The sequence below is a fragment of the Planococcus citri genome, chromosome 1 (assembly GCF_950023065.1).
Source record: "Planococcus citri chromosome 1, ihPlaCitr1.1, whole genome shotgun sequence".
NCBI lineage: Eukaryota > Metazoa > Arthropoda > Insecta > Hemiptera > Pseudococcidae > Planococcus > Planococcus citri.
The window spans coordinates 17,003,498-17,026,420 of record NC_088677.1 but is presented as its reverse complement, the minus strand read 5'-3'; the positions used below and the strand labels follow the sequence as shown (position 1 = coordinate 17,026,420).

General features: G+C 34.8%; 2 protein-coding genes across 4 annotated transcripts in view; both read left to right on the top strand.

Annotated features, from left to right (window-relative positions):
• hlk (hulk) overlaps positions 1-5,734 on the top strand; it is a 48,269-nt gene extending 42,535 nt beyond the window's left edge. For all 3 annotated transcript variants that reach the window (XM_065369726.1, XM_065369717.1, XM_065369735.1), the window contains 6 exons: positions 2,964-3,104; positions 3,245-3,319; positions 3,436-3,543; positions 3,633-3,773; positions 3,951-4,133; positions 4,403-5,734. In XM_065369726.1, the coding sequence (XP_065225798.1) occupies positions 2,964-3,104; positions 3,245-3,319; positions 3,436-3,543; positions 3,633-3,773; positions 3,951-4,133; positions 4,403-4,569 (815 nt within the window). In that variant the 3' untranslated portion in view covers positions 4,570-5,734. The remainder of the gene's footprint in view (positions 1-2,963; positions 3,105-3,244; positions 3,320-3,435; positions 3,544-3,632; positions 3,774-3,950; positions 4,134-4,402) is intronic.
• Positions 5,735-9,923: 4,189 nt separating this feature from the next.
• LOC135849316 (uncharacterized) lies at positions 9,924-22,408 on the top strand. The gene is made up of 12 exons (XM_065369700.1): positions 9,924-10,477; positions 11,817-11,955; positions 12,792-12,934; positions 13,044-13,370; positions 13,477-13,568; positions 14,119-14,314; positions 14,558-14,768; positions 19,094-19,261; positions 19,387-19,544; positions 20,046-20,278; positions 20,763-21,051; positions 22,216-22,408. Exons 1-12 carry the CDS (start codon positions 10,396-10,398, stop codon positions 22,341-22,343), a joined length of 2,166 nt encoding a protein of 721 aa, XP_065225772.1. The 5' UTR covers positions 9,924-10,395; the 3' UTR covers positions 22,344-22,408.
• The last annotated feature ends 515 nt before the right edge of the window (positions 22,409-22,923 follow it).

The following is a 22,923-nucleotide window of genomic DNA, read 5'->3' as shown; positions in this document are numbered from 1 at the left end:
AAAAAAAGTTTCCAAAATAATGGTATTTAAAATGAATTTTGAGGGTTCACAGATCAGATTTTTGAAAAAAAAAATAACAATTTAGTAAAAATGGTTGATTTTGTCAAAAAGGGCCACATATAACTTTATGTAGCAGGAGATCAACAAAAATTTTGATGCCAATGTCAAATGTCAATCTATCCACATCTGTCTTATTTTGATTCCACATGTCTGACATGTTGATGTAAATTTCAACTCTTGAGTCGAGCCAATAGTCAACATAAATGCCGATCAACATAAGTTGACAATAACATCAACAATTGGCTTGAAACAGGGTCAAAATTTGCATAGAGATGAAGGATCCAAATCCAAAATGTGATGGATGTGGATGGGTCAACATTTCCAGGCTTGTAGGACTGGACCAAAAAACCCCACTGATGATGGAGACTGGGCTCAAAAATGCCCACAAGACCAAGTGGACCAGACTGGACCAGACCAGACTCCTCTGAAACAAATTCACTTCAATATTAAATGGACAGATGACCCGCTTCAGAAAAAATACCAGGAACAGACCTAGACCAAAGAACTTTCTAAAAATTCAGACCAATCAGTTACATCCCATTTTTCAAATTTTTAATGCCAGTTTAGATGTGTATTTTGATAGAATTTTCATTATGATTCAATTTCTTTTGAAGTTTTAATATTCTTAAATTAAAACTCACATTCTTGTTGGAGGTGCTCTGTGACATAGTGGGATGAGTCACAGCTTTCTGAACAAGAAGTCATGGGTTTGAATCCCGCTAGAGATGCAAGCGTTAACATGTAATGTATCCATTGTAGTGCATTTAACATCTACGAGGTCTGGCAACTAAGTTCTGGGAAGCCATTCTGAGAGGTAGAAAATGCAACACTGGAGTGTTTGCGAACACGTTGTCCAGTAGATTGGACCTTCCTTTAATAATGTTCAAAGTTTCAATGCCGTAGGTTGTTCCATTTTTTTTGTGCGTATTTTTCGAATGTAACTTTTGGTTCGACGTCGTGAAAAGGAGGGTTGCAAATTATTTCTTAGAGGAATGGTCACCTCCTCAAGACATCTTAGTGTCTCCTCATCATTTCTACACCCCAGAATTGATTCCTAGGGACCTCTATGTACTTCATTCTCAGTTGGTTTTTACCTGAGAATCAACACCCATTGCATTTTTGAGGAGGACTCAAAAACATCCACTCAAATTTTGAAAAATTCACCTCTGAGGGACACAAAACAGGTTTCTAAATGGGAGCATTGAGTAAAAATACGATGCTTTGAGTTGAAGGAAGACCACAATAACGACTTATGAGGTTAATCTCCTTTGAAATTTTTTTTTACTCACCTCAAAGGACATTTCCTCACATCCACTTGGCAACAAGAATCTCATGGCCTACTTTTTGTGAGGTTTTGATCACCTTATCTTATTCAAATATTTCCATAATTTTTTTTAACATCGCATTTGACCTTTCAAGACATTTACCTCATTCCTCTCCCCAACTCAAAATCTGATCTCCCTGACTCAAGCATCCTCCTCAAGTCACCCCTTAAAGTTTTGCGAGGCGACCTTAAAAGTTGTTCACTTTAAACAGCTATAGGTAGATCCTGCAAAATTCACCCGATCGACTTGAAACTTATAAATAACAGTATTAAAGGAAGGTCTAATCTACACAACAATGTGTTTGCAAGCACACCAGTGTTGTATCTCTACCTCTCAGAAGCACTTCCTGGAACTTAATTGCCAGACCTCCTATTACACATTAAGCTCTGAGCACCAGAACAGCAGAGGAAACAGAAATGCACGCAATCTATTGTTGCCAGTATCAAAAAGCTATAACTGGTTTGAGCACCTATAGGTAGCAGTAATTACTGAACTCAGGGTTGTAAGAACCCAGCTAGCAATGTATGAGCTACTTTGTAAATAGCATATAAAGAAACGGTAAACTACTATGTGAAAGCTTAAAGAAACGTCGAATCCCCAGTATAATCGCTGTGGTACAGGCATTCATCTCACCCTGTTAGGGTACCAATAAAATGTGATTTCCAATGTCCTGTAAAGGATATGGAACCATGACCACAACGACGAATGTGTTGGAAGTTTTTTTCTTTCTGAAAAAATGAAGACTGTTTTTTGGACCTGGGCTGACCCATGACCAGGATAACAACTTCCAGTCAGGACCAGACCGGACGACCTACAAATACAAAAAAATTTTAACAGAATGACCAGACCAGACTGTTTGAAAGCTCCAAGAATGACCAGTCTAGACCATTTGAAAGCTCCAAAAACCTTGATTTTGGAGCAACCACAAAACCCGAGTGGTCCTACAAGCCTGACATTTACATTTAAATTAGCATGGTCATTGTTGCATGGGAGATTTCACATTGAGGTATAGCTTCATCTTTTTTCAGGAGTTCTACATTCACTTTTGTTTGCAACAAGAACCCTATTTCATATATGGGTTTTGTTATTCTTTTGGGATGAAAATACACATACCTATAAGAGTAAAATTGTCACCATGTATGATGTTTTACTCAGAATTTCTCCAGATTCACAGATTCATCTTTTTTCACCTCTGTTTTTTTAGTACCTAATCATATTGGTGACATTAATGGCATCATAGGTAACCAATTTTAATCAATTCTGATTTGATATCTTGAGATGAACTGGAAGGGTGCAGTTCCCTTATGATCACCTGGTAGGGTTTATCTTTGTTTCAACTGATACATAAGTATGGAACCCAATTCCATACATTTTTTGACTAGTGTATTGTTTCTTACTTATAGCCCTTCCAGTGCTCTATACACTGCTCTAAAAGTTTTACTCATCTGAGCAAGCTATTTTAACATCTCCATTAGAGAGGGTTTGCAGTGTAGGAGTCTCATTCCCTTCCATAATATGTATTACTTACAATCATTCACATGTTTACTTAAATACAAACAATATTCTGCACTATCACAGGAGATCTACAAAACGAAGAATCAGTTTTGGAATGGCTTATTGACGATGATAATCGCGAATTAGCAGATGAAATCGAAGAAGTGAACAGTCGTATGCTGGAAAGATTACTGGATGAGTCGCTATTTCTGGCTGTATTTTTTTGTAAGTACCTAATCTCATTTTTTTGTGCATAACTTAGTGTGATGTACCAACCCATCCTTTTTCTAAAAATCTACTTAGATACCTACCAAATTTAATCGAGCATCTACGTAATAATCATTCAACATTTTTCAATATTTTAGATGACAAAGACTGTGAAGACTGCGACGATATTTTGGAAGAGCTGGAAATTATAGACGGCGAAGCTGACTTATTTGGTACTTACTACTTTCTGCTACAGCCTAGGCTGTAGCATATTGGGGTGGATTGCAACATGAAAAATGTTGGAGGATTTTGATTCGTCATTATTAATTGTACCTATAATTTATCCTAGGTATCGATATGGTAAAAATATCAGATTCCGAAGCGGCTCAAAAATATGGAATCGTAAACATGCCTTCTTTAGTATATTTCAGAAAGCGTATCCCATTACTATACGATGGTAAGCGAAATACCTACCCACTTTTCCATTAATTGTAAATGTGTAATTGAAAATCGATCTCCGTAATACATCTCAATTTTTTTTTATAGGCGATTTGTTGGATGCGGAAAAAATTCTAACCTGGTTAACGTCACAAGATGTTTTTGAAATCAAAAATGAAATTGAAGAAGTGAATAGAAAGATGTTGTCAAAACTCCTGGATGAAAATGAATTTTTGGCTGTTTATTTTTGTAAGCTATAAAAATTCACACATCCGCTTTCCTAATATGTACCTAGTACCTACCAAATACCCTCGTGTAATTCGTCATTGATTGATTCCCAGTCTCAGACGATCTTTTTCGAATAATGTATAGCAGTAGGTATGGACAACTACATTCTTAACAAACAACCATGACTGTGTGTTTCAGATGAAAAGAATTCACCGATCAGTATGAAAGTGTTGGATCGTTTGGAAAGAATAGACGGTGAAACTGATGATATGGATATAACTTTTGTAAAAATGGGTGATCCACGGTACGCCCGAAAATGGGGTGTAACAAAACTGCCAGCCATAGTTTACTTTAGAAATAGATTTCCTAGCATTTACAGAGGTACGAATAAAATTTTATTATTAGTAGATATGGAGTAAACTTTCTGAAACTACCCTGAAAAGGTGCACTTAGAGTGTTAACATCACCCTGAGTCTTTCTCAGTTTGATTCGAGACCAATTTTAATTCTCAACAGGGGGCTCAAAAGTTGGGAAATCAATAAATTTGAGATTCTCATTTCTTATAGGTTATACTCGTAATACTCGTACAAGTATTTTTTTTTCTGAAGATACCTAATATTAATGAATCTATTTCTATTTTATATTCGCAGGAGAATGTGAATCAGAAGATGAAGTATTAGACTGGTTAAGAAAAAACCGATACCGGCAGCCAGAATTGAACGTATTCATGTACGGTTTGATAGCCCTTACTCTGGCATTTGTCAGTTACACCATATTCCTTCTATATGGATTCCCTAATCACCCAAAGACATCGTAATATGCCAAATTTCTCTGTTATTTTACTTATTAGCAAGTTATCTAATTATTTAAGGTTCGTAGGAATTTGAGTTTGTAATATACAGGCTATTCAATAATGTTGAAGATCATGTCGAGAATTTTTATGCTGCAAGGATATTGTCTCATAACTTAATATCAGTCATCAACTTTCATCATTCATTGCTGTATAAAAATTCTCATAAGCTTTCAGCTCTATGGTGGGTTTTCTTTGACTTTTTTTTTTTTTTTTTTTTTTTTTTTGAGAAAAATTGGAGGGAAGATTTAAAGGACTGCAGAAAATATTTTGAAATCTTGACTTATTTCAAATTTTAAAATTTACATTGAAAATTTTTTAAAAAGTTACTCAGCGATAATTGATCATAATTATCATCCATTTAGAGGCAGGTGAGTAAACAGTTTTTGATTTTTTTTTTCATCTTTCCAAGAATTTTGCCTAACGTACAAAAATATTACGATTTTGGACCGACTCAAAAGTTCAGTTGAATGACCTAAAAAAGTGAAAAAAAAATTCAAAAACGGTGTTCTTACTTCTAAGTGAAAAAATCAAAATTTGTTTGGATTTTCAACATAAATTTTAAACCTGGTAGAAAAGTGATGGATCAAGTCAGGAATCCAAAATGATTCCGGTGGTGTTTTGAGGCCCTCCTACAACTTATAATAATCTGATCCACCTCCACTTTTCTGAGAGAAAAAGTCAAGACGACCCATTCTATTGAACACCCTGTATGCAAAGTGTCGGATGAGCGGAAGAGTTAACTGAACGTAGATATTTATAGAGGTTCCAGAAATCACCAACATAAAAATTAAATATATAGGTAATTATTTTTTAAAAAATTATTTTGACAATTTGAGGGAGGAATCACTTTTTTAAAACATTTGTTCAATGAATTTAAATCAAACTTCCATTCGCCCCTTCTATTTGACAAACCAGCAACCTGCACATCCAACGTTTTTTTTTCGTCGTGGCATTTCATTTTAGGTAGATAATCTTCGTTAATTCTAAATTTGTATCTATAATTTACCATGTGTTTCATTTTTGTTTATTTGTTTTTTTCATGTGTATCTATCGATTTTAAATGTCCATTTCATTTTTGTCGAAGTGAACATAAATTAATTGAAAAATGAATAAAATGTTTTGTATCAAATTAACGTATACTTTCTTCATTTTCGTTGCGATTTCAGAAATAATTTAAAATAAAAAATAAATTAAATTTAAAAAAAAAACATAAATTGCTGAAAATAGTCAATTTTGAATTTTTAAATTTTGAAAAAAATCTAAAATTTAATTCGAGCAGCTGAAATTTTGGTTCTGATGGAGGTGTAAAGCATGTCTATGTAATTGAATTTTTTTTTCATACGATTATATCAATTAATTAATTTGCACTGTATACTGTATGCCCTATTATGAGTTGTTGAAGATCCGACCTGCGAATATACAATAATACTAAGTACTTACATAAAATACTATTGTAAAACTGAAAGTTTCAAAATAGTCGACCGCATCGATTCAACGAACGCGAAAAATAAATAGGAAAAAAAAGAAAGAAAAGAAAATATGTAAATAATGACAAAAGTAAAAATTTTGACAACGAACTTCCCCTGTTGCGTCGCGTCGCTCTGCAGACACCATGATAATAGGTTGCAATTAAACTCACAATGCTGATTTGTTTAAAGAAAATAAATACCAAATACGATGTATTGTTTGTGTACGCGTATTTACGTATTTGTCGACGTCTGTCGTCGCTATATTCATCCATACTCGTATATCCATTCATCCGGTGGGCTGAATAGTAGATGAGGATAAGGTGTAGCTTTTACAACGTATCTACATCTACAGGTACCTATAGGTATGGTGGTGTATTCGTACAAGTTGGGCTAATTACGTATACATTAGTATGTTTAGGTCTATACATACACTGGAGTACGCAATATGCATACTCGTATATGAAATCAGGGCCATCATTGTTGATGATATTCTTACAATTTCGCTCTTTTTGGAGGTCTTGTCGCAGATTACAAATTCTTAAAAAATGTGAACACATGAACATTCCACCAATCTGAGTTTTATTCTACAAAATCTTCAAGAACATGCTGCTGAGATGATTGATGGGTTTAAATGGAGGCAATTTGTAGCATTTTTATCGCTGAATCCGAAATTTTTTCACATGGCCTCAACACATAAGTTTTTTTTGATTTTATGGTTACAGATTTCAATCACCATGATTTCAGGTAGGCCCTGTTTTAAAACGCGAAAATAAACAGTTGTTCACAACTTCTATGTAGGTATAGCTTTCGCAGATGATGAAGATAGCTTGGCTCGTTAAAGACCATGCACGCTAAAACATTGTAATATACGTAGGTACCTACTACCTAAGTACTTGGACTTACAATAGCCTTATGCTACTTAGTGTCCGTTCTTGTGCGTTCAAAGTTCTGATTGCAGTGCGACAGGTACCTACCATGACCGCATGGATGCAGAGGCAAGGGGTACCTGCGAATACGAATGCGAGTATGTACTCGCATAAATTACTTGCCTCAAACAAACACGACTAATTGCATAGGTAGCTCAAAGAATAGATGACGATGACGATGGTCGAGAGTATCCTTACGCGCTCCTCATACAAAATATGATGTGATTACGAGTACTCTATCTAATGTGAGATGCTGGTCTTGACTTACATAATATCTACTCATAATACTTACGCTTGTATTGTACTTGAGTATACACATAAGCTGCATAGCAACGTAATTAACACTTTCGAGGTTCTCGCAGTTTGGTTGAGCCAAACTTGACTAGGTAGGCAACTAGGCACTTTCATCGGATTTGAACGAAATCAAGTTAGATCGAAAGAGCGTGCCCTACTCCTAAAACCCACCTAACCAAAATTTTAGTATTTATTTTTGAATTATTGGCGAATTTTTGAGCCACAAAAAAGCTTTTTTATAGGCAATTTTTAAGCTTACCTACCTATTCATGATCATAAAATATGAATTTATTTTAGCAAAGAGAACCAATGTGAATAATTTCTCCAATTCAATCAGTTTTTCATTGCCCTCCCAAACAAAAAATGGTGGTTTAAATGATATTACAGGAGCTTCCAGAAATTTTCAGTACTTTTTTGATATTTCAAATCAATTTGTAAGGACCAAAAATATACTTTTTAAAATCCTTAACTTTCTTACCATTCTGACAAGATTTTTTCGTCTTTCCAGGGAATTTGAAAACTTGCTAGAGGCTCCAAAAAGGTCAAATTTGGATTGTTTTCGAGTAGGGTGATAGACAAACTTGACAATGCTTTGAGAAAAACATAGCTACGATTGCAAAGTTAGATCGAAAAAATGGAAAAAATTGATCGTAAAACTTCTAGATGGACTATTTTTGGCAACAAAAAAAACTGAATTTCTTTTTGCAATTTTGGCAAAACAAAATTTTTTTTGACAATTTGGTGAAAAAAATTATACTTATTTAAAGAAATTTTGACTAAAAAAAAGGACTTATGAATATTTTAGCTTTTGGCAATAAGTAGGTAGGCAAAACGTTTTGACAATTATTGTGAAAATTGAGACTTAATTCTTTGACAATAATAATGTAACAATTAAAATTCTGTGAATGTTTACTTACAAAAAAAAAGCAAAAGTTTTTGACAATTTTGGCATAATTTTGGCAAAAAAACACATTCTCTTCGAAGCTGAAGCAAAAATTAAGCCTTTTTGGATGCTTTGACTATCGTAAAAATCAAAACTTTTTTGATAAGCTTGACAAAAACATAGGAATTTTTTGAAAATTCTGGCAGAAAACATGGTTTATTCGACAATTTGTCTAAAACTATTTAGAGACGTTCCAAACGGAGGGGGTGAGGGGGGAGGTGAAAGGGGATGTCTCGACACCCTCCCTCCCAGACAAAAAAAAAGCGTTGGGAAAAAGTTAAGGATTTTTAGGAAAACTGGATGAGCTGAGAAATTCGGGAAAAGTGGGGAAAGAATTACCTAGAATGAAAAAATCAGCTTGAGGAATTCCAAACACATAATGCAATATACATACGAAAAAATGCAAATAAATTTATTATTCGACATTTTTGTTTCCATCTTCTTTTTTTTTAAATAGTTCGAACCACATCTGGCTAATTAGTTGGAAAAATCTAGTGGGGAGAGGGGGGGTTATTTTATTAAGAAGTTGGGGAAATTTCAGTCCACCCCCTTCCCCTCCACGACACATCCCTTTGTCACGCCCCTGAAAACATTATTCGCTTTAGATGCAATTTTCGCTTAAAAGAAGGCGATTTTTCTGACAATTTTGCCAAACGAAAAATTTTCGAGGCAATTTCGGCAAAAACAGGCAAAAAATAGACTTCAGAGACAATTTTGGAAAAAACAAGTCTTTTCTGGTAATCTTGGAAAAATGGGAATTGTTTGGCCAATTTGGTAAAAACATGATTGAATGAATGAAATTATGACGACTTTACTGACAATTTTGGCAAAAAGAAAAAAAATGATGATGAAAAGAAACTTTTTCGGCAATTTTGGCCAAAAAATGAGGACCGTTTTCTCGCAGCAATTAAGAGAAAAATCAAGTACTTCTTAAAAATATTAATTTGATACCAGCAAAAAATGCAAGATTTTTGGTGGAATGGAAACTTCGCGAATTGTGATGCACTCCCCATTTCAACCTTTAACGTTGAGTAACGTATGACACGATGATTAATAATTACATAAATACGTAGCCCAAGTAATTAAGTATCAAGTAAGTACACCCAACTGTTCGTGGTGTTGCAGTTGACGATTTGGTGCGGGTAGTGTGTTAGATAGGTACCTATTCGTGTACATTGCGTCGTAAGTCCAAGGCTAAATACATAATGCGAGATATTTAGGTGCAAATATAACTGAAAAGTGAATAAATGGTACATTTATTTGCGGTCGAGTTGCGTCGTTGTTCGTCCATCGATGCTCAGTACTCAGTGAAAGTGTTCACCAATCGAAAGCGAAAGCAAAGAGCTAAGAAGCGGGTACCTGTATGTTGAATTCCGTCACCACAGTTAGCCACCAATACGCATATTGGCTGTCCAATTTTTATAGCCGGTGTTGCTTGCCCACCAAAAACCATTCCGTATGTATTTTTAGGTAGGTATAGGTACGTACATGTTAGGTTCCTCTAGACCTACTTCCTCCTACTGAGTGCTTTTAATTACCTAGTTCATATGTGTCGTACAATAGGTAATGCTTATGTGTATGAGTGTAGGGGTAGAGGCAGGTACCTATGAGGTTCTCCTATTAGGAGCGTTTCTGTGCCGCCGCTGTCCACAGTTTTTTGGTGACTGAGCAGCTGAGCTCATACTGGTCGTGTGCCCGCCGCATTTCGCTGATATTTATGGTTGTCGCTTATCGCTCTCATTTGCTATCATTCGCAGCCAATTTATTTTTCACGTAGATTTATATCTACACATTGATCGTTCGTTTTCGGAGTTTGTCCTTTTTTTTGTTGTTTATTGTTTTATTATTATTATTATTTTAAAACAAAAACTGTTTGCCCAATGCGCTTCAATAGCGTATCTATGACCGACGTATTCGTGAGAAAATCGACAAAAAATCGCCGATAATGTAGAATTTGACCAGCTTGTTAGCTGGTTTTTGGTGCTTCACGTGATTTCCGTATTGGCTTTTCGAATGATTTTCATTCTTGTTTTTCGGTACGAAACAGCCACCACTACCGCAGCGGTTCGCGTCCGCAAGTACTAAACAGTGTGTTCTGTGTATATCGCGAATCGAGCCAGTGTGCAGCACGTTTCGAGTGCAATTTGTGCGTCGCGTTATGCATACGACCATATTTGATTGGAAAAGTTACGTTTTTGTTTACTATTTGCTACTCATCTCAATCTCCAATGTGCTCTTGGGTAAGTGTGAGTTCATGTTACCTAAGTATAAGTATTTGTAAAAAAAAATGCACCACGACAACGATGGAAATTTTTACCTCGATGGTCCTAAAATTTTTGAACTCCCTTCTCCCTCCCTGGTGGAAATGAATTGAGACCAATATCAAAAATGGGGTCAGGGGCATGTTTAAATTTACAATTTCAACTCAAAAATTTTGAAAAAACAATATTTTTTTAGCCACTTTTTTGAGAATTATATCTACCTACTCATTTACTTCAGCTGGCTAGTTGCTCGCAATGGGACGCCTGCTTTTTAAGGATGATTTTTGTCAGTTTTAAAAAATAGACCTCCATATCCAGGGACCAAAATGGAGGGGAAAGTGAGCTACCCCCCTCCCGCCCAAAATGTCAAATTTTGACAAAGTTGGCAAATTTTGACAAAGTTAGTCATTATTAAAAAATTTTAGATTTAGGTAATAAAGATGTTTTTTTATCGACTTTTTTTGAACTTGAATTACATATTTTTTAAAGCTTTCATTTTAAAAAAAGCTAGGTACCTAGGTAGTTCACCTATCAAAATACGAATTTTTGACAATTTTCGTCCTCAGTTCATTCGAATCTGTTTGCTTTTTTTTCAAACTTGGAGTTTCTAAGAAAATCATCATTCAAAATAAAATTCTGAAATTTTAAAACTAAAAAAAAAATCAAAACTCTTCACATGTTTTCACCCATTAAAATACGAATTTTGGTAAGCTTTCTTCCTCACTACCCTTACGCTCGAGAAAATTTAGTTCTCTTTTATAAAATGAAAAATTTCATGTTTGATGCTTCTAGAAATTGAAAACGAAAATTTTTTATGCGTCTTAATATGCTATAAGAAGACCTACCTATAATGTCAACTGGCAGAATTTGTTTTCTCTTCTTTCGTTTTAATAGTGAAATCAAAATGCGTTGAAATTTTGCCAATAAATCAAAAATTTCTATCCGAACTTTTTTTGACAAACGCTTCTTAAAGAATTCTGGGCTCAGAATTTTTAACAAATATACTCGAACTTTTCGTAAAATTTTAACCCATTTTGATAAGTCGATTGACACTGTTTGAAATATTCCAAAAATGATTACGCAATTTTGTGCTCAAAGTTTATCAAAAACGCTCAAAAAACATTCAGTACTTATGTTTCAGACCCATATTTTTTTAATATCAACTGGATTTTTTTGGGCTGTAAAAATTCCAACCAAATTCAATTTCTAAATTCACTTCAACTGCTATGTAGTTGGATTGTAAATTACATATCGAACGTCAAAAATTGACGCACTGGTTCCATCTGCATGCCTCTAATGTCACAGCTTTTACGATCAGTTGCAGGTGAATTTTGCCCGAACTCGGTTCCATCGACTTTTGCAAAAATACCATCGATGGTACCGAAAACCATCAACGAACCAATTTTATTGTACGCAACTGTTCCTGGAACTGCCATTACAGCCGAATGTTATAACAGGTAATCGTATATCTGATATCTGTACCATAATACTCTTATGCATTGCATAAGTTAATACTCGGAGATTAAACATGAAATTTTTGACTGAAACGTTAATTTTTCAATATTTTTGTTTGAGAAATGAGGAAGGGAAGGGAATAAGGTGTTCAAAAAAAAAGGTTGATTTATTCGGCATCTTCGATTATCTCAAATATTATTCGGGGTTCATCAGCCAACTGAATGCGATGCGTCTCAGAACGTGTCGTCGTATTTACGGCGAACAGGGTAGGTATGCAATTTTATCAACGTCCGGTTGGATTTTTCATTACTCTCGTTTCTATGATCCTCGATTTGGGGGGAGGGGGGTTGCGAAGTTGTAAAAAAAATTGTTGCTGTTGAATTGATTTTGTAAGTTCCTCCAATTCTTCTAAAAAATAAATATAAATACAAAACTTACTTTAAATTTATATTTTCTCAAAAAGTGATAAAATCGGTGCCTGTGAAGTTGGAATAAAACGAAGAAAAATTTTTGAGCTCGGAATTGACGTTTAAAAACTTATTTATTTTCAAAATGTCAACTTCCAAATAATTTTTTTCCTACTTTTCAAGTCCGGATGCATTTTGATGAGAAACTTTTCCGGAAAATTTTAGCCGAAAATTAAATTTTTAAGATTTTACGAGTAGGTACCTATTTGGAACAGGTTGTGTATTGAAAAGTAAATTATTACTGAACTGGTTCAAAAATTAAAATAGACAAAAAGGATTGATGAAATTCTTTAAAAAATAACCACATAAAAAATGTGCTATTTTTCGGTATGTTTGTAATATTTTTTGTTATCTCATCATGCCGAGTACAGATGCCAATCTTCAGATGACTGCATCGGATTCATAGTAGATTACATGCGAGCGTCTTGTTTTCGAGTGCCCCAATCTGAGTCCACGTTCACCGATCTGCTACCAGCAAGAAGTAGTAGCTATTTCATCAAAATTTGCCTTCAAGGTAATACGATGACCCAAACAAGATCAAATCAATCAAAATATGAGTACTGAGGGATACCGGTACTCAGAACAAATGTAAATAAGCACATACTAACGCAAGTATGTTTTAGTTCCAGCCGAATGCGCAAAAAAAGCCTGGCCAATCGAGTTCTCCCCAAATTCCGAACTGATCGGATACCAACAGCAAGTAATACCGAATGTGGCTGACCGATTGCAATGCGCTCAGCTATGTTTGACCGGAGCCAAACAATTTCGTTATGCAACTCGCAATACACCTTGCTATTCAGCTCAGTACCAACATTGGTCCAAAACTTGCACGCTGAGCTCAGAAAATCGTCGATCTAGACCTGAAGCTTTCGCACCCAGTCTTCAAGATGGCATCGATTACATAGAGAATCTGTGCGTTGGCACTACAGTTTCTTCTGCATCTTCTCCTGGTACGAATTACAAATACATTACATGCATAGAATAGAACCTTACCTTTCTTAATAGGTTTGCAGGTACATAAGTAACTAAATTCCTCATTTTGTTTGTTTCAAATAGATTCCAGTCTTCCTACTTGTTGGCACGAGCCTATTCTCAATTATTCGTTGATTGAAATCGATTTGCAAATATTCGACATCGATCCAAACCAGGTGAGAAGCACGTTCTCAATGAATATTCATTGCACTTTTACGCCTAAGAAGTAATTTGAGTTTTGAAAAACAATTTTTTGATGATTTTTGATATCTACGTATAAATACATATGAAGAGTGATATTCCAAAACTCGCTTTGTCCATTTTCACAACTTTTCAGGAGAGGGGAAAAACAGTTTCCCTTTAAACAGGTAAATTGGCTTTTTAGGCGAGTTTAGCACTTTATTCGGGTGGATTTATGATGTAGGAGTGTAGGTATACATTTCATCCACTAAATACTGCTGAAAAAAATTTCAATAAAAATGGACAAAGCTCGTTTTGGAACATTATTTTTTTTTTAATTTTTAATGAATTGGCTATTTAGGTGAGTTTAACACCTCATTTTGGTAGGTTGATGATGTAGGAATGTGAGTTAATACTTCATCTACCAGGTATCACTGAAAACCCAACTTTGATAAAAATGGACAAAGCGAGTTTTGGAATATCACTCTTCATATGTAGTATTGCAAAGGCACCTACACATTTACATACCTACCTTTTTGGTTATAGTGTCGAGAACGATGTGAAAAAGAAGAATACTTCGCTTGCCGAGGCTTCACCTACAAAGCTTCGCCGTTGTCTAATCCAAATTTGGTCAACAATGAAAAGAAGATTTGTTATTTACACAGCGACGATACTCTAACCGCTGGTCCTCTAGTCCCTTCGTCATGTTCGACGTACGTTGAAAAATTAACTTGTATAGATCGTGAGTAAATTTTGACCGAGTACACGTGTCTATCTATAGTATTTATGCTTAGTATTTTTACCCAGCTCTATATAGGTATCTACTACCTACCTATCCACCTACCACCTAGCTAGCTATACCAACTTGTGTATGTATCTGGTGGCTATAGGTAGGAGGTACTTGTACTATAGTTGGATGCGATTGGTCTATCAAAATGATGCTAAAAGCTGTCGTTTTCATTTCATGTGATCATTGCTTCCGCAGTCAAGATTGAATGCTCCGCCAACAGTATGTCGATTACATTGAATTACAAAGATTTCACTGGACGTATATTCTCAATCGGCCATTCGGATGAATGCGGCGTGACCGGTAATAGTCAAGATGTAACCACCTTGGTACTGCCCATACCATCCGATCCCAGAGTGCCGGATAAATGCGGCGTGTTTGTCGCCTATTCCGTTGGCAATGGCAATAGGTAGGTAAGCTAAAGGGCCAATATTCGTACACGAAGCATCTTGATCGAACAATTAGTCTGCTTGATACTTCATTTTTCAATTTCTTGTTTTTGGATATATTTGATGAGAACGAGAGCAGCGTGGAGGTTGTGGAGATCTCACTTGGAAAATTTAATTTATTGAAAACTTGATTTACATAGAAAGAAGTCTTCGTCGATGTAACTTTGTGCAGAAGGGTACGCACCGCCTCATTGTCTTTGAAGGTATGCAAACAGGGGCATAGCCAGAATTTTTTCGAGGAGGGGGCAAACCCAGATTTTTACGCATGAAAAATCAAAATTAGAGGTAATTTTCTGCAAACCTTTCGTAATACGTGATGATTTTATGAAAATGAAGGCAAAATTATTACTGCTCGAACGAATCGACAGTGAAACGTTTCGAAAGAATTGGTCCAAGAAACAAAGAAACGTTCATTTTTGCATTTTTTAAAATTTTTAATTTTCGCTCGCAAGGGAGGGAGCCCTCTTTACCTCCTCCCCTCCACCACACGTGGACTTGACTACGCCACTGCATTTCAACCATTCTCGAAATATGAATAATTTTCGGATTCAAGCAGCTTTGTAAAAAATCGCAAATAATGTGTTGGAGATTACGAAGCTCCTCTCCCCGTACCCCCTCCCCCACCCCTTACTCCATCAATCAATTTTTTGGACGATGAAGACGGGAATAAAATTACGATGTATTTGCTGAACAAATTTAGATTAATGAAAAATTATCGAACGAAATGGGTTTGTGTATTTACGGCAAACTGGTTATGCAATTTTATTAACACGTGTAGTCGTGTACGTCACTTTACATAATGAGTTTAAAATGATTCTGGCGCGACAAAAATCAAAGTCGAGACTTGAAAAAACCAATTTTTTGCAGCTGATTCAGATTTTCTCATTTTTTTTCAGGGCTAGCCCCAAATGGAGCCCCAATGGGGGAGGGGTAAATTTCGAAATGAAGAATAATTATAATATTAGTGTCAAAAAATATGAGTGTTTTGAAACAATGATTCAGAATTTCCTATTTTCAGCACCGAACCCAAATTTGATCCAAAGCCTCTAAAGGGGGAGAGATTTTTCAATATTTTGGAAGATTAGAATATGAAAATACGGTCTATTTATATCAAAAATACAGATTTTTTAAATCGCTGATTGTGAATTTCGAAATTTTTTTCAACCCCGAGTCCTTGGCCCCAAGTTGGGTCAAAAAAATAGAATTGTTTTTCAATCCTGACACTAAATAATTGTAAAATCGAGCCCAAGGTGGTGAATTAAATTTTAAAATTTTGGAAATCAAGATAGGTACCTGAGTAGTGAGTATGGATGTCAAAATATTATGGGTTTTTTGAATCGCTGATTCTAAATTTTGAATTTTTTCCAACCCTGAATCTCTAATCCCAAAATTGGGTCAAAAAATCAAAGGGTTTTTTAATTCAGTGGATGCAATATATACTGATTTTAAAAAAGCATTTGATAGTGTCAACCATAGAATTCTAATACTAAAACTTGGAAAACTTGGTTTCTCTCACAACTTGTGTAGTTTATTCTGGTCTTATCTGAATGGGAGGGTGCAGTATGTGTCTTACAAAAACAGAATATCTAGTATATACCCCTGTCCATCTGGTGTCCCTCAGGGTTCTAACTTGGGCCCCCTATTCTTTCTATTATTTGTAAACGACCTCCCATCTGTGCTAAAAAATTCAGAGAGCCTGCTCTTTGCTGATGATGCAAAAATATATAAGAAAATTCAAACTGTAAAAGATAGCCAAGAACTTCAGACAGATTTGGATAGGTTTGTTGAATGGAGCATTGAAAACAAACTTCCCCTGAATGTTTCTAAATGTTCTACAATTACTTTTACTCGAAAAAAAAATGTTATAGGTTGCACATATACTGCCAATGGGGAAGAACTTTCTCGCTTAACAACAGTTAGGGACCTGGGTGTGATTCTAGATGTGGGGCTTACCTTCAAGTGTCATGTCAATACTGTGTTAGTCAAGGCAAGACGAATGGCATATTTTGTGGTCAGAAATTCTGTTCATTTCAAGAGGATAAACACGTTTAGGATTTTATATTTCTCATACATAAGATCAATCCTTGAGTTTGGAATACTAGTCTGGTTTCCTCATACCAAAAAATTCATAAAAGAACTTGAAAAAATTCAAACCCGGTTTCTAAAATACCTATATTTGAAGACCTTCGAATATTATCCTCATGACCTAACTCAAAAGGAACTGTTGGAAGGATTTGAAATCAACTCATTAGAAAAAAGGAGAGAAATAATAGCACTGTTGTTCCTATATGATGTTATCCATGGTAATATAAATGAAAGTAACCTTTTGGGAAAAATTAATTTCTGGGCCCCCAAAATCCATTCTAGACAAAAAAAAACATTCTCCTTAAGCAATTACCATACATCTAGGATGAAGGTGTCTCCTATGAATAACATCATGGGCATCTCAGATGCTTTTCTCTGTAGATGTGCAGATGCTGACATTTTTAGTATGGGTAGGTCAGCCTTCAGGCGTTTGGTGAGGGTGGCACGGGAGTAGGCCAGTGGGGGCATGGGCGCATTGGGTGTTACTTGTGGGTCACGTTGTTATTACATTGTTATCATTATTGTTATTATTATACTTTATTTTCTGTTTTTTATTTTGTTTCATTTTTTTGGTTGGTTTCATTTTTCTTCTTTTTTTTTTGTTTTGTTCTATGTTTTTTTTTTCTCTCTCTCTTTGATTTTTTTTTTTCATTTTTCTTCTCTTTATGAACCACCACTTATTAATGGTCTTACTTATTTTTTGTTGTTAGTATCATATTTTTCTTTTGTTTCTGATAGTTTCTCACTTTACCTCATTATCTTTTGTATTTTTTTTTTTGTATTTTTTGTTTCTTTTTCTTTTCAGTTTATAAAGTGATATTTAGTTTTTATTGTCCCATAGTTATAATCGGTCTCTCCTGTAATTGGCTTCTGGCTGTTGGAGAGACCTAAATTGTTTAAATAAATAAATAAATAAATAAATAAATAATTGTGAAATTTGAGCCCAACGTAAGAGACTAAATTTCAAAATTTTGGAAATCACGATAAAATTGATGTCAGAATTTAGGTTTTTTGAATCTCTGATACAAAATTTATAATTGTTTTTCAACATAAGCCCCAAATCGGACTCAAAATGAGGGTTTGAATTTCGAAGTTTTGGATAATTGAGATAATACATAACTATAGATGTGTCAAAATATAGGTTTTGTGAATTGATGACTCTGAATTCTGAACTTTTTTCAGCCCTGAATCCCTAATCCCAAAATTGGGTCAAAAAATCAAATTGTTTTTCGATTCTGACACTATTAAATTATGTGAAATTGAGCCTAAAAAGAGATTAAATTTTTTAAAATCTTGGAAATCACGATATTGGATCTCAAAATTCAGGTATTGGGCCCAAAATGGGGATGTGAATTTCAAAGTTTTGGATAATTAGAATGTAGATGTCAAAATATAGATTTTGTAAATTGTTGATTCTGATTTTCGATTTTTTTTTCAATTCTGACCTCTTGGGTCCAGATGAATGGGGGAATAAATTTAAAGATTTTGAATAGTTCGGAAAGGATGCCAAAAATAGGTTTTTTGAATCGTTGATTTTGAATTTTAAATTGTTCTTTAATTCTGACCCGACTCAAAAATTGGGCCCAAAGTGGGAGGTTGCAGATTTCAAATTGTACGATAATCAATAATCATGTTAATATGAGTGTAAAACTGCAGGTTTTTTGAGTCTTTGATGTCAAATTTTGAATTGTTTCTCAACTCTGGCCTCCAATTGAGCTACAAATTGAGGGTAAATTGCAAAGTTTTAGATAATTAAGAAATTGATGTCAAAATATAGGTTTTTGGAATCGCTGAATCTGAATTTTGGGTTTTCAAATTCTGATCCCAAATTATGCCCAAAATTGGAGGTCAAAGTTCACAATCTCGGATGATCATGACACAGATTTCGAAACTGTGATTTTTTTAGTCCTTAATTCTGATTTTCGTATTTTTTTTTTCAATCCTGACTCCAAATTAGATCCAACATGGAAAATAAAATTTCAAAATTTCAAATAATTGGGCCTATGGATGTCAACATAAATAGGTTTATTGAGTCGCTGATCCTAAATTTTGAATTTTTTCTCAACTGTGGCCCCAAAATGTGGCGTATGTTGCTATCCAAATTTCAATCTACGTATTATTGTTTTAATAGGAAGTCTAAGCGGTAAACCAAGTCGAAAAATTGACTTTATTTTGATTTTGTTGTTTGTTTTTTGTGCAGAAAACTTGCTAATGCAGTTGTCGCTATCCAAAGACATCCTATCATTCAAACGCTGGGCGATAGAGTGGTGAAAGTGACTTGCATTGCCGAAGATGGCACCAACCGATTACCGAGACCACTATTCAATAAAATCACCTTGGACGCTAGTTTTGGCGTAGCCGAACCACCGTAAGTGCATTATTTCTCTCATTTTTACTCAAACTCATCGACCAATGTCGTTTTACGTACCTATCGAAATTATCATAGCCTAATCTATGTACATATGTATCGGTATTTTTCATTTCGTATTGCAGAGTACAAACGGCAATCACTCACGAAGATTCTGAAATAAGTAGCATTTCGCCAATCGCTCGTCTACGTATTTTGGACTTGTCCAAAGGTGGCACAGAAGCTGGAGAAACAATGCTGGGAGAAGAATTAGAACTGAGAATCGATATACATCCGCCATTAAGTAAGATACATATATCTGCATGCAGATTTGAATGTTGGAGGATTTTGACCAAATTCAGTGCAGATTTTCATTTCGAGTTGGAAGTTGCGATCGAAAAAATTTTAGCTGTGGAGGTGTCCTTGGAAGGGAGATGTTCTCCAGAAATTTCAAATTGCTCTGAAAGGTCCAAAAATGAACTTGAGAACTTATTTTTGAAACATCGATAAAAATAGCCAAAAACTTATCTGCTAAATTTCGAGTTTTTAGGGGTCTTGGATTCTATTTTTGGGAATGGGCCGTTTTTGTCTAAACAAGTTGGGAAGGAGTGGAGCGAAAAAACCTTGATTTTTGCGAAAATGTCTCTTCTTTTTGAAGACCCAAAGTTTTTCTGAGTAGATTTCAATTCAAAAAAAAGGTTTAAATTGAATTATTTTGATCAAAATCCTCCGATTTTTTTTTGTGATCCATTTTAATATAGGTATAGATATTCATAATGAATCTACTCGTTTGTTTTCAATTCAGATACATCCATTTTACGCGCCGGCCATCTGATCGCGAGTTCTGGCGATGGCGGCAGCGAATCGTATTTATTATTGGATTGGCGAGGCTGTCCACCCGATCCTGGAACCTTTCCAGCGCTCACACCCCGAGGACCGCAAGTTTTATACGCCTTATTCAAAGCTTTCCGCTTCCCTTCGTCGCCTGTTCTGCGATTCAGCATCATCATTACTATTTGTGACACCGTTTGTCAACCTGTAAGCGATCCTAAAATTTTTCATAATGTACTATACCACTCGTTATTACTCGTAATTACGTTTGTAGAAATATTGTCTCAATCCTGCTCATTATCCTTTCAATAGACTTCAAAAACAACTGTTTTGAGCCCAAAGAAATCAAAATTTCGTACTTTCGAGCAACCGTAAATAATTTGAGTTTTCATTTCGTGGCCTTAATATTTTTATTTTCATAAATAATTGGCTGCCAAAGAAAAATTCACCGCGAGTAGATACTTATCTATTTTATGAATAAGGTGATAAGTGTAAATTGAAAATTTTTTGAACTATCTCAACCATATTATCTGAACCAAATTTCATCTGGTAAGTATTTTTTTTTCTTTCAAAGTGTAGGAAAAAAGCAGAATTTTTAAGTCAGATCTAGAGGGAAATTACAATTAAACTATTATGATTAAAAAATTCTCGTATTCTAGCTACTTAACCAACTTTTCCCCATCTTTTGCAGACAGACTGCGGTAACGGCTTGAATTCCTGGGGCCGAAAAAGAAAAAGGAGGAAACGACGATCATTGGATAACGCAACGCAAAACGTTCCTCTGAGATTAGCCATCATTGTAAGATCATCCTTGGAAAATGAGCGGTCGTCATCGTCGGAGTTCGATTCGAATCGGGAAAGCGCCACCGAAGCCACTGACCCCCGTAATGTAACTGGCCAACAAATCTCGGGCGAGGAACCACTGATCACCAATCAAAATGAAGCACAACGAGAACCTTTCGATCCAATATCTCTAATACGTACGATAAAATTGTCGATTATTTTTTTAGCTCGATACTTACACTACACAATACTCAATAATCTCGGATCAAAATTCGACAGAAAATCAAAAGTTTCCATCAACTTAATTTTCGTGCACTTTTCAAGAGTTTGGACCCATAATTTGATCAAAGTTTTCTGGTTCTTGGAAAAAGTGCTCTTGGGAATTATCAAAATAAATTGAAATCTCGACACAAAATCAAACATTTTTGTCAAAACTTTTTTGAGGACTTTTGCAGAATTCTAAACTTCAAAATGTGTCATGAATTTATGATTTTTGGTATTTAAAAAAAATTCATAAAATGGGTTGAAATTTCTCAAGAAATTCAAATTTTTGGACATAAAAATATTTTTTGAGTAATTTTGAAGAAATCTGAGTTCAAAATTGGGTCGTAATTTTCGGTATTTTTGGACCAAGCGTCATGTAAATTATCTAAATGCGTTGAAATTTTGTCAGAAATCCAGAAATTTCTTTCGAAACATTTTTTAAACAGTTTTGAAGAATATTGAAGCCAGAATTTTATCACAATTTGTCGGTTCTTGGAAAAGGTATCTTATTGTGACTTATCAAAATGGGTTACAATTTCCATTAAAATCCAAAACTTTCGGTAAAACTGTTTTGAGCACCTGTGAAAAATTCAAAGTTCGAAAATAAGTCACGATTTTTTGGGGTTTTTGAAAAAATGTCATGTGACCCATTAACATTGGCTAAAATTTCACAAAAACTTCGAATATTTCGACAGAAGTATTTTTTATCAATTTTGACGAATTTTATTCCCAAAATTAGCTCGTTCAAAAATCTTCAAAACCATAATTCAATTCTTGATTTTATAACTTTTTTTGAATTAAAAAAAAAAAAAAAATGATGAAAGGCATTTAAAATTATGGTTAAATTTTATCTAAAGGTACCTATATAAACATATAGGGCAAGGATGTAGGTAAGAGCTAGCTAGCTTGTCAACGAGCAAAACATACTTACTTGTACATATATTTACGAAGCATTAAGTATTCTCTTATGTGTACTTAAGTACTTACTGCATTTGTACACGTAGGTAGGTACTTATTTACTTTTATCTATAACTAACTAATATGCATTTTTAATTATGTTTTTGAACGCTGCTGGCATCGCCATTGTCATCGTGCAGAGGCAGAACGTTGTCTATCTTGGCTAATGACCGTTTCCCTTCTGATGGTTTTTGGGCTGATAATAATTGTAGCGCTGTCCATTCACTGCTTTTGGCGTCATCGAACTTCAAACGACAACAAAACATAAATACAAGCTACGACGAAACTTGTGCTATAATCTCGAATTAAGCAATAAATCGCCTTTACTCGTTCTCTTTGCTGTTTTATTTCGTTTTTATTCGAAGTTCATAAACACTTCATTCAATTGAGTTGGCAAAGTTGAAACTTGAAATTGTTATGGGCTCCTATTAAAATTTGAATTGAATGGGGTTTGGATTTCTTGCAAAAATACCATTAGGTAGGTAGTCCATTATCAGCTAAATTCAAACTCTGGGTTCGTTTTTTGGATTTTCGGTGTATTTTTGAAAAATCTAAACAAAATTGACAATTTATTCATTTTTATTGATTTATGGATGATTTTATTTTTTTATTAGCCAAATTTTTGTGAAAAATGGGGCTATTTGCCGTAGGCCAGACATTTTTATTTACTTACTTATAAGTTTCAGCGCGATGGTAATTTTTACATTTTATGACCTGGAGCCTGTTCTAATTGATCAAATAAAATCAAACTTGGGGAATGGGGGTCTCTTGGAAGCTAGAATTGACCCCTGCAGTTGGAAGGGTCAACGTTGGAAATTACAGAAAGGTCATGTTTTTGGAGAAGCATA

Excerpts from the sequence above, each read along its gene's own strand:
- LOC135849316 (XM_065369700.1), top strand. The coding sequence starts at position 10,396 with ATGCATACGACCATATTTGATTGGAAAAGTTACGTTTTTGTTTACTAT. Across the intron at positions 11,956-12,791 it reads ACAGCCGAATGTTATAACAG|ATGCCAATCTTCAGATGACT; the intron begins GTAATCGTATAT and ends TGCCGAGTACAG. Across the intron at positions 14,315-14,557 it reads AAAATTAACTTGTATAGATC|TCAAGATTGAATGCTCCGCC; the intron begins GTGAGTAAATTT and ends TTGCTTCCGCAG.